At 45.2% G+C, this 13,609-nt stretch overlaps 1 protein-coding gene across 1 annotated transcript; it reads right to left on the reverse strand.

The window, feature by feature from the left end:
* Positions 1–3,471: 3,471 nt before the first annotated feature.
* Krt28 (keratin 28) lies at positions 3,472–13,368 on the reverse strand. Its single transcript, NM_027574.1, has 8 exons — positions 12,861–13,368; positions 12,377–12,459; positions 11,224–11,380; positions 9,782–9,943; positions 9,576–9,701; positions 5,289–5,506; positions 3,907–3,962; positions 3,472–3,650 (listed from the first exon to the last, which is right to left on the reverse strand). The coding sequence occupies exons 1-8, from the start codon at positions 13,302–13,304 to the stop codon at positions 3,508–3,510; spliced, it is 1,389 nt and encodes a 462-aa protein (NP_081850.1). The 5' UTR covers positions 13,305–13,368; the 3' UTR covers positions 3,472–3,507.
* Positions 13,369–13,609: the final 241 nt, after the last annotated feature.

Raw genomic sequence — 13,609 nt, forward strand, 5'->3', positions numbered from 1 at the left:
TACGACTCTAACGTCATGGTGTTTCCTTCTACCCTGTGAACTCAACAGAACTGGAAGGTAATTCACTCGGGGGACTAATTCTATATCATCACTTTGCGAAGAGACACCTGGGAAATTCTGCAAAAGGTGCAGAATTAAAGAATTGAGCTTCCCCCTGAGTCCTCACCGCAAAGTGCATCCTGTCCTCCGTGAGCCTTCCTGGGCATTCCTACATAAAGGGAATCCTATTCAAAATGTTTTCAAATGTCAATAGCCCCCAAGCACACCTGTAAGGTAGGAGTTGTTTTGGGGGCTCCAGACAAAAGTCTGTTAGAAGAGTCCTGTACTTGCTTCAGCACCCTCTGTTGCTAACTTGAAATTCCCAGTAATTGCGTCTTCAAACCTGTGCTCTGCTAAGCGTTGTCTGAGCAACCCTGAGACACAGCACACGGGTGCACAGGGGTTGTATACGAACTGTTTGCCTGCAGTGTTTTTACTGCCTCTGTAGCACATAGCACAGGCAATGCCCTGGCAAACTGAATTCTGGTTAACACTGATGTGGGAGTCCAGCCATACCTTAAGTGGGTAAATGGTATATTGCCTCCAAAATGGAATAAGCTGGATTTCTGGCAATCCCAGAAAGCCCAAGCCTTCCATGCCAACAGGAATTTGTTTCAAGTGTCACGTATGTTCCAAGGAACATGAGTGACTGAAAACTGCAGTACACATGGACGTTTCTGAGGCCTGGAGCTGGTGTGGTGGTGCTTGACTTAATCTCAACACCAGAGAAGTAAAAGCAGGCAGGTCTCTGTGAGTTGTGGTCTACACAGAGAATTCTAGGCTAACCAAGGCTATCTCTAAAACAGAACTAGACTAAAAAAACAAAACAAAAACCCCAACCCAAACAAAAATTCAAACCCAAACCAAACAAACAACAGCACAAAGTGAAATAAAAAGAGTTGAGTTTGTTTTGTTTTGTGTTTCTTTTGGTGAGAGCAAAATACATATACACATGTGAGATGTGAGCTACAAAAAAAAAAAAAAAAAAAAAAAAAAAAAACCCAGATGATATAATTGTGCTATTTTTGTTTAAAACTGGGATTACTGGGCATAAAAACAAGTGGTAAAAGTATACACTAACTTAAAATGTATTTTTTTCTTATAATATTAAATAGCGAAGGTCAAAACAAGAAAAACCAGAACAAAACAAAACAAAAAACCCTCCCCAAAACAAAATCATAAAAAAATCCAGGGTAAACCAAGAATATAGTCTAAAGACCCTGACACGATACTGCACATCTTTAGTTCCAGAACAGGCAGAGGCATATAGATCCCTGAGTTTGAGGCCAGTCTGGTCTACAGAGCGAGGACTAAACAGAGAAACCCTGTAAAAAATAAAATAAAATAAAATAAAATAAAAAAGCAAAAGCCAACTGTACTGGCTAGTTTTGTGTCAACTTGACACAGCTGGGGTTATCACAGAGAAAGGAGCTTCAGTTGAGGAAATGCCTCCATGAGATCCAACTCTAAGGCATTTTCTCAATTAGTGATCAAGGGGGAAAGGCTCCTTGTGGGTGGGACCATCTCTGGCCTGGTAGTCTTGGGTTCTATAAGAGAGCAGGCTGAGCAAGCCAGGGGAGGCAAGTCAGTAAAGAACATCCCTCCATGGCCTCTGCATCGGCTCCTGCTTTCTGACCTGCTTGAGTTCCAGTCCTGACTTCCTTGGTGATGAACAGCAGTATGGAAGTGTAAGCTGAATAAACTCTTTCCTCCCCAACTTGCTTCTTGGTCATGATGTTTGTGCAGGAATAGAGACCCTGACTAAGACACCAACCAACCAAATAAGCAAACAAAATGAGAACTGTAACCGAAGAAGAAAGCAGAGCTCATCGTATTCTAGAACCTTCTGCGGTGTGAGTTTTGAACATGGGGACCTCATATTTCTGTCCTCATTTCACACTGACTCAAACAAGCTACGTAGCTGGCCCCGTGTGTTTGGAAGACATCTCCTCATAACTTCTAGAACTTGCTTCCTGAGGTGAACTTGGCAGAAAGTTGGTAAGGATTTGACTGTTTTCTCCACTCCTTTGAGCTTCCATGGAGCAGTTCGACTGTTGGGTGGAAAGCCTGCCTTTACTTGAGCGTCTCAATGGAATCAGGAAGATACTTGAGAAACAAAAGAGCAATTTTCCTAGAGCAGAACGACCAGTGACCTCGGAGATCCCACGCGCTTCGTGAGATTTTGTGCCTTAGTACGAGTCTGTCTCGGTGTGGGGAAGATTGAAAGTCGACCTGTCACGTGTTTTTGTAAGGCCCCAAGTTAAGAATGGCTTTTACATTTTATGTTTGTGGGGTTCTGCCTGTTTGTATATCTGTGCACCTCATAAATGCCTGGTGCCTGAGGAGCCCAAAGAGGGAGTTGGATCCCCCAGATCCTGAGTTACAAACACGTGTGAGCCGCTTATGGGTGCTGGGAATTGAACCCTGGTCTTCTGGAAGAGCAGCCAAAGCTCTTAATTGTTAAGCCATTGCTCCAGTTCCTGGCTTTTATAGCTTAAGTGGTTGAAAACGTGGAAAAATTAACCTTTCATGAAACGTTAAATTATTTACGAGTTGAAAAAAAAAAAAATCTCGAGCCAGGCGCACGCCTTTAATCTCAGCACTTGGGAGGCAGAGGCAGGCAGATTTCTGAGTTGGAGGCCAGCCTGGTCTACAGCGTGAGTTCCAGGACAGCCAAGGCTATACAGAGATACCCTGCCTCAAAAACCAAAAACCAAAAACCAAAAACCAAAACCAAACCAAACCAAACCAAACCAAAACAACAACAAATCCCAGCGCCCCTAAATATTTATCGGAATGTAGTTGTGCCCATCAGTCTACCGCTCTTCCTGTTAGCAGAAACCACAAAGCTGAGTAGTTGCAGTGCACCCTCTTGTCCGCAATGCCTAAAGTATTTCTGTCTGGGCCTTCCCAGGGAAAAGCTTTTGTAATCTGTCCTGGAAAAATCATCAGCACGGGCCTTTTCAGAGATTTTTTTTTTCTGGTTAGATGGGAATGGTATCCCAGAAAGTCTGTGTGGGAGCTTGAGATGAGATATCGCAACAAAAACACCAGGCACACGCCATCTAGTGGTGGAATGTGTCAGTTGCAGGAGAATTTTCTGACCGTCCCCTATGTTTACCTCATGCAGCCGGGGTGGGATTTGAAGATTATGCCTAGTGAATATTTAATATTAAATACGGTGTGATCGAATTGATAGCTGTTGAAAACTAGAGCGAAACCCAATAAAGACTACCTACTGGGTGGGTGGGTGGGGAATAAATCACAACTCGTTATTAATCACCAGCAAACGGAAGTGTGTTGCCATCAATTATTTTATTTGGACACAAACACCCAGCATCCTTTGAAAGTCACTAAGAAAACAGGTATTTTGTCTAAGGTTCCTCATCTGTAATAGAAGAAAGCATTTCCATTCTCCCTGAGATTTAGGCTCCGCCCCCAAGTTACTCTATCCCCCTAGCATGGCAGCTAGAAGGGAACCCTCTGCTCAGCCTTGCCGTTGCTCATCTTAGACATCTTTTCCTCGATGGAGTGGATCCTGGAGGACAGCACCTTCCCACGCTGATCTATTTCTTCAACCACCGTCTTCACCAGTGTGGTTTTGGATACATCTAGAGAAGAAAACACAGGCGAATGACCGTATTCTGCTCCGCAAGATTACGTGATGAAGGACACCACTGTTTGGCTCCTCGCACTGCCTCGCACACATTGGGGAGGGTGTGTCATGGGTTTTTGGGGTGTCTGGAGAACATTCCAGTTCAGAGTACTTTACTTAAAACTTCTTAAATGTAGATTTTGCTACCATGTGTAAGAGCCATTGATGTAAAGGGATTTTCTGCTATAGGAATAAGACGAGGTTTTTGTTACCTTTGGGTGAATTCCCCGAGGTTCCAGATTCAAAACCCTTTGAGACAGAGCAGGAACTGGAGGAAAGAAAACGTCATTATTTTACATTGGTGTTTATTATCACTTAGGAAACTTTCATTGAAATAATGACCCAACAGATCTCAGTTTTTGCTATTGAAAAAATATGATTTGTGCGCAGGAGCAGGAAGTGATTATAAGTTATCTAAAGAGAGGATTTAAAAATATTATTTCCATTTGATTTTTTTTTCTTTTTGGTGGTGGTGGTGGTGGTGTGTTGGATGTGACTGTGTATGTGTATGAGTGTGTGAGTGTGTATGAGTGTGTGTATGAGTATGTGTATATGTGTGTGTGTGTGTATGTTTGTGAGTATGTATATGTGTGTGAGCATGTATATGTGTGTGTGTTTGTGAGTATGTATATGTGTGTGAGCATGTATGTGTGTGTTTGTGAGTATGTATATGTGTGTGGGTGTGTGTTTGTAGAATATGTGTGAGTATGTATATGTAAGTGTGTGTGTATGTGTGTGAGTGTGTGTTTGTGTGTGTGAGTATGTGTATGTGTGTGAATGTATGTTTGTAAGTGTGTGTGAGTATGTGTATGTGTGTGAGTGTGTATAAGTATATGTATGTGTGTGTGTATGTGTGACTGTGTGTTGGTTGGCATTAGGAATCTCCCTTCGTTGCTCTCAACCTTTGTTTTAGAGATACAGACTGGTATGAATCACACAAGTGTCGAGAACTAATCCTTGTCATCTGCAAGAGCAACAAGTGCTTCCTAACCTCTTAGCCATTTCTCTAGCCCTCCACCATGTTTTGAGACAGAACTGAGAGCACGTATGTCACCTAGACTGGCTGGCAGTGAGCACTCAGTATCCATAGTCTCTCCCCCGACCCCAGGTGTGGAGAGCCATCACACTCAGCATTTACAGATGTGCTGGAGATCCGAGGCAGGCTCTCATGGGACAAGCATGCTCTCCCCACTGAGCCATCTTCCCAGTCCCTCCCATTCAAGAATTCCCATCCAAGAATTTAAAAAGTAAGAAATATGTATTAGCTTAAGAGCTACATGTAAAAATATGCAACCTCCCAGGAGCCACATATACATATAAAGTGTGTCTCCAGGCTTTGTTCAGCAGATTGGGGTCAGGAGAGTTTTGAAATTACAGTGCTTAACATGGATGGTAATGGGGACCTGGCCCAGGAATGACAAGGTAGATAAGGGGGCTCTGTGATGTACAAAACGTAGAGGAAACGATCCCTCTATTTAGAAGCAGGAGAAGGACACACATTTTTGTGCTGTGCGACAGAGAAACAGCGGACTGACAGCATGGAAGGCTGAGGGATAGAGCATGGCTGTGGTTGGAAACTTCCCATTGACCTTACTTCTCGTCTCCGTCTATGAGGCGGCAGTAGGTCTCGATCTCCTTCTCCAGGTGGGCCTTGATGTCCAGCAGCTGCTCATGTTCCAGCTTCTGGCCCTCGGTCTCCGTCCTCACCTGGTGCAGCTGCTCCTCCAGGGCGCTGATCTGAGCCTGGATCTGAGCCAGCTGTGAGCAGTAGTTGCCCTCGGTCTCCGCCAGGGAGCACTCCAGAGAGTGTTTCTAATATGTCAAAGATCATAGTAAGGGATGAAGTCACCAGAGGAGTACCCAGCCCTGAGTTACTTAGCATCCTGCAGGACCACTCCCCGGGAGGATTAGGGGTTTGTCACCATAAGACAGGATCCTGTTATTAACCCTGGGTGAACAGCACTGAATAGCCTGACAAGGAATAAATGACCCCCACCCCAAGAGTTTACTCTCTCTCTCTCTCTCTCTCTCTCTCTCTCTCTCTCTGTGTGTGTGTGTGTGTGTGTGTGTGAGAGAGAGAGAGAGAGAGAGAGAGAGAGAGAGAGAGCATGTACCATAGCAAATGTGGAGATCACAAGACAACCTGCAGGAATTGCTTCTTTCCTTCCACTTTATGGGTTCCTGGGATCAAACTCTGGTCACCAGCCTTGGCATCCAAGTGCCCTTACCCCCCATAGGCATCTTGCTGCCTCCCTGCCCCCGCCTCCCAGCCTCTAGCAAGATATTTGACTGCTAAGACTTTGGTAACAGTTTCTGTTAAGACAAACATGTACATAAGAGCACTTTTAGGGGACAGCACAGTAAGAAATCCACACAGGATAATTTATATTTTAAAATAGTTTTGGGGGTTTGCCTATTATACCGAAACCTTGATCCCCAACAGTTCGAATCCTATTCCTAGACCCACTAGTCTATTGCTTTCTTTTGTAATCCATTCTTGATTTTCTGCCATTCACCAGAGTCCTCTTTTTAAAGTTGTTCAGACTGAATGCATCCTTTAGCAGGGTGGGCCCCCAAGAGCAGCGCTCATTACCTGCAGGCCATGGAGTCCACACTAAGTCCTAGGAGTATCTCACGTCCTCTCTCTCCTTCATAGACTGTAATTTGCCCAGCCTCATGATTTCTACTTCAATTATGGTAATTTCCCCTCTTTGTCTTATCGTATATAAATATATGTGTCCTGGCAGTTACTACCTCTGATATTAATCATTATCGTAATGTCTGCTGCCTCTTCCTCTCTCTCATTTCCCTTCTGTTCCTGTGGCATGACTACTGCTCTTACTTCACAGGACATAACACCTCTGTTAGAAGGAGATGCAAGCCTCTGCCTGGCATTTTTGGAGGCAGTGTGGATCAAGCAATTACCTAATAAATGCATTTCAATTTTAAATGCTCTCTCTCTCTCTCTCTCTCTCTCTCTCTCTCTCTCTCTCTCTCTCTCTCTTTCTCTTTCTTTCTCTATGGAGAGCTTTTGGGGCTGCTTGGCAAAAATCTGACATTGGGCCAGGACAAGGAATTGAGCTTCCGGCAGGAATCTAATTTTAGGCTGAACAAAGAAGTAGGTTCAGGTATGAACATGACTTTGGGCTCAGACAGGGAAATAAGCTCAGATATCTTGATCATCCTTATTAGCCCTTAGAGACAATGATCATGGGACTTTGTTTATTGCCTTGCTTGTTCCTCAACTTAGAACTGACCTTATTACTTGCATAATTAAAATGGTATAAAAGTTGATTGGTATAATATAAACTTGCCTTCAGTCTCAGAACTGGCTGGGGTCATGCTACAGTGTTGTCTAATTGTCTTTTTTTCTTTTTTAATCCTTGTTCCTGCCGTGGAAAACCTGTTGACTGACTGAGCTGGCTGGGTCATTTCTCTCTCTCTCTCTCTCTCTCTCTCTCTCTCTCTCTCCCTCTCCCTCTGTGTGTGTGTGTGTGTGTGTGTGTGCACGCACGCATGTGTGCATGAGAGAGAGAGAGCGCAGAGGACACTCTTGGGTATCATTCCTCAGGTGATACTTTGATATTCTCTCTCTCTCTCTCTCTCTCTCTCTCTCTCTCTCTCTCTCTCTCTCTCTCTCTCTCTCTCTCCAGCCTGGGGCGCACTGATTAAGCTACACTGGCTGGTCAGTAACTGCAGGCATCCTCCTGTCTCTGCTTCCCTGCACAGGGATTGCTCGCTCATGCCATTAAGCCTGGCTTCTTTCACATGAGTCCTAGAGGTTAAATCCGTACCCTATTTATGTTTGCTTGGCAAGCCCCTTACCAGCTCCAAGCTCCCTAGCTTACTTTTTTTTAAAAATTGCATTAGTAGCATTATAATTTTAAGGATAAGTTTGTGTATTGCCAATATATGATGTATTGACTTGATTCTAGGGTTGCAAAGACGGAACTATGTAGTAAGATATTCATCATGACAGGCAGGCATGTGAGGATCTAATGGAGCTGAGGCTCATAGGGTGCTGATTTACACTGGCGGCTGCATTTGGACAGGCTCCTGGGCTCTCCAGGGGCATGCGAGAGGAGGTGACAGATATGGTAATGAGAAAGAAAAAGTGCCGACTAGCTAGCTGTCAAGTAGGGGCACACCCACAATTCAAAGCCTTAAAACCTTTCTTCCCTAGGATATTTTATAAGATGGCCAATACCCTGGGAAGCCAGAGGGGGCAGCACCTCTCTTAGCTGCCTTCCACTGGGAAAGTTGGGTGCTGATGAGAAAGAACCAGATGAACTTGGACATTTGCATAACACAGGAAGCAAACATGTGGGTGTTTATATACAGATAAGCCCCAACCTATAATTGACTTGTGTTCTCCCTGTGGGAAACTGAACTTGGACTTTATCTTGACCAAAGAATCTCGGGTATGGCAGCTAGGTTACCAGTATTACTCTATAGCTTGGTTACACTGGCTGTTAAGTGGATTTTTGCAGGGTGGGTTGTTTCCTGACCCTAAAGCATTACTCCTGGGATGGGTGATCTGAGCAGAGAATCTTACTGCTTCTTCGTTGTTTCTATGTGAAAATGCTTCTAATTCTGATAAGGGCATTTGAGAATTTATTTCCTATCCTGTTTTCCAGAAACACAGGGAGGATTCATCCCTGCAGCGGCAGAAGATCATGCAGGGTTCTGATGGTTTCCGAATTCCTTCCGAGTTCAGAAGGAAGGGCTAGAGAGGCCGCTAAGCTGAGAGTGAGGGGGAGAGAGGCATGCTGGGTAAGCTCAAGGCTCCACCAATGGTAGATCTTCGGTCTAAATACTACATAGTGATACAGCACTGCCTCTGTATTTTGAGGTTGGCTAAACCAACAGATCTTTCTAGTCTACTGAGCCATGGTTTCCTTTGTGGCTGGCTCACTGTTCTGATTTGCATAGTAGCTATTTCCCTGTTCACGTGACACCCTAGCCTCTTCAGAGGTTACAAAACCTCTTGTGAGGATGGGGAAATCCTTGGACCACATGCTTGCCCCAATTCTCAAAGTCAAGCCTTTTGGATGCTGCCTGCTCGCAAGTCTCCACAGAAAGTAGGTTTCTAGGTTGTTTCCATGGTAACTGTTGAAGTCTTCTCCATGGCCCAGATGTCCCTAAGAGGCTGAGTGCCAGGCTGTGGGGTGTTGACAACTTTACTAATGTAGGGCGAGAGGACAGATAGTGCCCAGGTCTGGGTTGGTGTGTACCTTTCTTTAAATATTTTATGTGTATGGCCGTTTTGCCTGTATGTATGTGCACCGCATGTATGCAGTGTCTGCAGAAGACGGAATACAGTATCAGAGATTGGAGCTACAGATAGTTGTTATCTGTCAATATGGGTGCTGGGAATTAAATTTGGGTCCCCTGAAAGAGTGGGTTCTTTTAACTGCAGAGCTCCAGCTCCAGCCTTGTGAATCCCCTCTGACTATGCTTTTCTCAGTGTTCGGAGATGATGGTGTGACCCATCTTGGCCTGTGTGGACAAAGAACGCTGGTCCTGTCCCTTAATGTTTTAACTGAACCAATATTGCCCAGCATGCTCTGGGGCATTGAGCGGAGCATGTGCAGGGTGGAACTGGGCGCCAGGCTGGTTCTTTTACCACAATGAACTCTGGGCATCATCCAGGAAGGAACTTAGAGTATCAAGAAGTCTGTGAGGAAGATGCTACCTTCCTGTCTCCTAGGATGCTTTCCCTGCTGTTCTTCTCCCCCCCCCCCCGCCCCCCCCCCCCCCCCCCCGCGCCCGGGCCGCGAGCTCCTTTTGATAAGCATTTGTTATAGGAAAGGAAAAAAAGGGCTCTCTTAGGTTTTCGGGAACCAGGAAGAGCGGGAGGACATCTGGGGTCAGCACCTACCGTAGCTGAGAGGGACTGCAGCTCGATCTCCAGGGTCTGCAGGGAGCGTTTCAGCTCTGTCAGCTCGGTCCTGGCTGAGGTGGCGGCGCCCAAGTCATTGGAGATCTGCTGCTGCAGCGTGGCGCTCTGGAAGGTAGGGTGCACAGAGTCACATTGAGTCTGGCCTGCTAGGGTGGAATAGATAGAGCGGCTCTGACTCCCCTCACCTTCTCTTGGAACCAGGCCTCGGCGTCCCTGCGGTTCTGCTCAGCCAGGGCCTCGTACTCTGCTCGCATGTTGTTCAGAAGGACGGTGAGGTCCACGCCTGGGGCTGCGTTCATCTCCACGTTCACGTTGCCTCCAGCTGCGCACTGCAGGACTTTCATTTCCTAGAGTGAAATGCAAGTGACTGCCCACATGCCATCTGAGAAGGGTTTAGAGTTCCCCAAATTCCCAGAGCAACGAATAATTTATCGGTGATATTCAGGGCTGTTGTCCTTTCCTTTCCTTCCTTCCTTCCTTCCTTCCTTCCTTCCTTCCTTCCTTCCTTCCTTCCTTCCTTCCGTCTATCTATCCTTCTTTTTATGAAACAGGGTATCCCTCTGTAGCCCAGTCTAAGCTGGAATTTACTATGTAACCCAGGCTGGGCCTTGAATTAGGGAATTATCCTGCCTCAGCCTCCCAAATGCCCTGATTATAAAGTTGAACCAGTGGATAATGGCACACACCTTTAATTCCAGCACTCAGGAGACAGAGGCAGGTGGATCTCTGTGAGTTTGAGGACAGCCTGGTTTACAGAGCAATTTCCAGGACAGCCAAGGCTACACAGAAAAACCCTATCTCAGAAAACCATGAAAAAAAAAAAAAAGGTTAAACTTCTATACCAGGCCCAACCAAACCAGTTGGCCAGAGAGATGGGTCAACTGGTAAAGGTGCTTCCTGCCAACCAACCTGCATTCAATCCTCAGACCTAGAGGGTGGAAAAAGAAAACTAGCTCCCGAAAGTTGTTCTGATCTCCACGGACAAACTGTGGCATAGGCATTGTCCTCCTCCCACAAATAGATAAAATATAATTAAAAAAGACAACTACAACTACCACTTAAAAAAAGAAAAAGAATATGAAAGGATTACAAAGACCAGAGGGGCTATTCAACAGATAATTGCCAATTATCGGGTTGGGGTTGATGGGACCAGAGTGGTGGAACACCCAGTCCTGTCCATCCAATCCCAGCCATTGTGGAATTTTCACCCAAGGGACACTAACAGTCACTTTATTGAATGACCATTGGATGCCAGACGCCGCTCTGAGCTTGTGCTACAAGTCTGAGCATCCTTATGAGGTAGGCACTCTCTTCACAGATGAGGACACTGCAATACAGAGAGGAGAAGAAACTCTCCTAAGTTGCTTGCTGGGATCTGATCAGAAGGGAGACTGGACAGGGTTCCCGACTCCTGACCACCCGTTCTTAGTGGCTACACCCTCCAGCGGTGGCACCCTGGGTTCTCGAGCAAAGCAATGGTCTGCACTAGTCCACGGAGCAGCTGGCCTTTTCATTTGGATTTCAAAGTGTTGATATCTCAGGTTTCTCCCCTGGAATTTCAACAGCTTGCCTCCCTAGACTTTTCCCGGGCAGAGCTGTGTTGGGGTTAGAGCGAAGCTTCTCCTACCTCTTCGTGGTTCTTCTTGAGATAAGTCATCTCCTCACTCAGGGATTCGTACTGCAGCTCTTGGTCCGTTCTGCAGAGGGTTAGCTCGTCAAGGACGCGCCGCAACCCATTGATGTCTGCCTCGACATTTTGGTGAAGGGTGAGTTCGTTTTCATACCTTGAGGGGAGGGGGGTGGGTTTAAATGAATTCCAGTGGAAGTTAGAGCTCTTCAAGAAGTTGAAGATATCAACTGGAAAATCTGAAACCAGTTCAGGACTCTAAATACAAAAATCCACAGGAAAAAAACCTTGTGGGGTAGCCCATGTCTGTAGTCTAAGAACTCAGGAGCCTGAGGCATGAGGATTGTGAGTTCTAGATGAGCCTGGGCTACAGAGTGAGACTTGGCCATAAGACAACACCAAAGAAAACAAAAATACATAAAGACCTGTCTCTCCAGTCCAGTCCGGGACAATGAAGAGTTAACCAATCACATAGATTGAAATGTCTATCATAGTCAAGTAAAGACAGCCATTGCATAGTCTTATGTAAGGCATGGTGGCACACACCTTTAACCCCAGCACTCGGGAGGCAGAGGCAGGCGGATTTCTGAGTTCGAGGTCAGCCTGGTCTACAGAGTGAGTTCCAGGACAGCCAGGACTATACAGAGAAACCCTGTCTCGAAGAAAAGAAAAAGAAAAAAAAAAAAAGAAAAAGACAAAAAAATGTATTTTTTTAAAAAAATGTGCATTGGTGTTTTGCCTGTGCATATGAGGATGTCAGATCCCCTGGAACTGGAGTTACAAAGAGTTGTGAGTTGGTTGCTGGGAATTGAACTCAGGACCTTTGCAAGAGTAATCAGTGCTCTGAACTACTGAGCCACCTCTCCAGCCCCTAGGTTAACATTCTTAAGGAGTGGGCAGTCGCCACTGAGCATTTACTGTGTGCTTGGCATTCCTTTAGGCAGGCAGGGAGATGCAGGAACACCTTCCGTCGTGGATGTAATGCACACATAACATGCTCACTTACTTATCATTTTCTATCAGAAATCCTTTGTTTCCTTTACTCCTCTAGGTTGTAATTTTACTTGAGATAAAAATGGAAAAAGAAAGTAATTTAACAACATAAACAGATAGGAACTTAGTTCCGGGGCCGCCATTGTCATCTGTCACCTACTTTAGTCGGAAATCGTCTGCGGCCAGTCTGGCGTTATCAATTTGCAGAATTATATTAGCATTAGCAGCCGTGGAAGAGATGATCTGGAGGAAATGAAGAGGGAGTTAACAGAAATAATCTTGCTTTTGTTATGCATTACTTACAAAATAATTAAGCCTTTGCATCAATTTTAAACATATGCAATTATCAGAATGTTTAGAATTTAATTTTTAAAAAGTAGCAATGTTTTAATTTCGTTCTCAGACAATTGCATTATTTTTTAGGAGATAATAATTTATTATCTATAAATGTATCTCAAAATAGACAGTGGGATTCACATTGAAAGTATTGAACCAAGGCTCCTAATTTTGAGCAATGGGAAGAATTATTTATTAAAATTAAATTCAACTTAGAGTACAGCCATGAAGTTTTTCCCTTTGTGGTTTTATATACTTTTGCCGAAAGTTATTATGTTTATTTGGCTAGTTTCAAGTTTGCGATTTACCTTGCTTTTCAGGTCCTCAATGGTTAGATGATACTTGCTGTAGTCACGGTCAAGTCCACGGCACGATCCCGGTCCGTATTTCTCATGCCAAGTCTTGATCTTTCTCTCTAGCTCAGAGTTGGCCTCCTCCAGAGCTTTTACGTTATCCAGGTAAGAGGCCAAGCGGTTGTTAAGATTCTGCATGGTGACCTTCTCGTTTCCAGAGAGGAGACCCCCTTCACTTCCGATGAAGCAAACACCAGAGACATTTCCCAGGGCACCAGTGGCATGGCTCCCACCAGGAGCACTGCCCAGTGTCCCTCCCAAAGCCCAAGAAAATCCACTACCAGCAACCGAACCGCCAGCCACGCTGCTCCCAGCAAAGCCTGCGCCTCCGCTGGGCGGCCTGAGGGATCCGGACTGTATGCCAACGTGCCTGGATCCGCCAGAAAACCGGAGAGACATGGTGCCAAGCCAAACGTTCCGCTGGTCCGTGGGCAGCTGTAATTTCAAAGGCGTACAGAACCTCACCTGCTTGTGGGTTCTTTGAGCTTTTATACACGGTTGTGGGGGCTGTCTCGAGTTGAGTGGTGTCTGCTGGGAGAGAAATGGCATCATTTAGATTAGCATGAAATGATGCATAATTGGGCGATTTAAAAAATAATTAATGCCTAGCACCCCCCCTCATCGCTTCAGGATATTTGTTATCGTACATAAAGTCGGGTCTAGTTCTATATTAAGTTCATTATTTTGACTTTTAATTTTGAATG

Source organism: Mus musculus, chromosome 11, assembly GCF_000001635.26.
Source record: "Mus musculus strain C57BL/6J chromosome 11, GRCm38.p6 C57BL/6J".
NCBI classification, from domain to species: domain Eukaryota; kingdom Metazoa; phylum Chordata; class Mammalia; order Rodentia; family Muridae; genus Mus; species Mus musculus.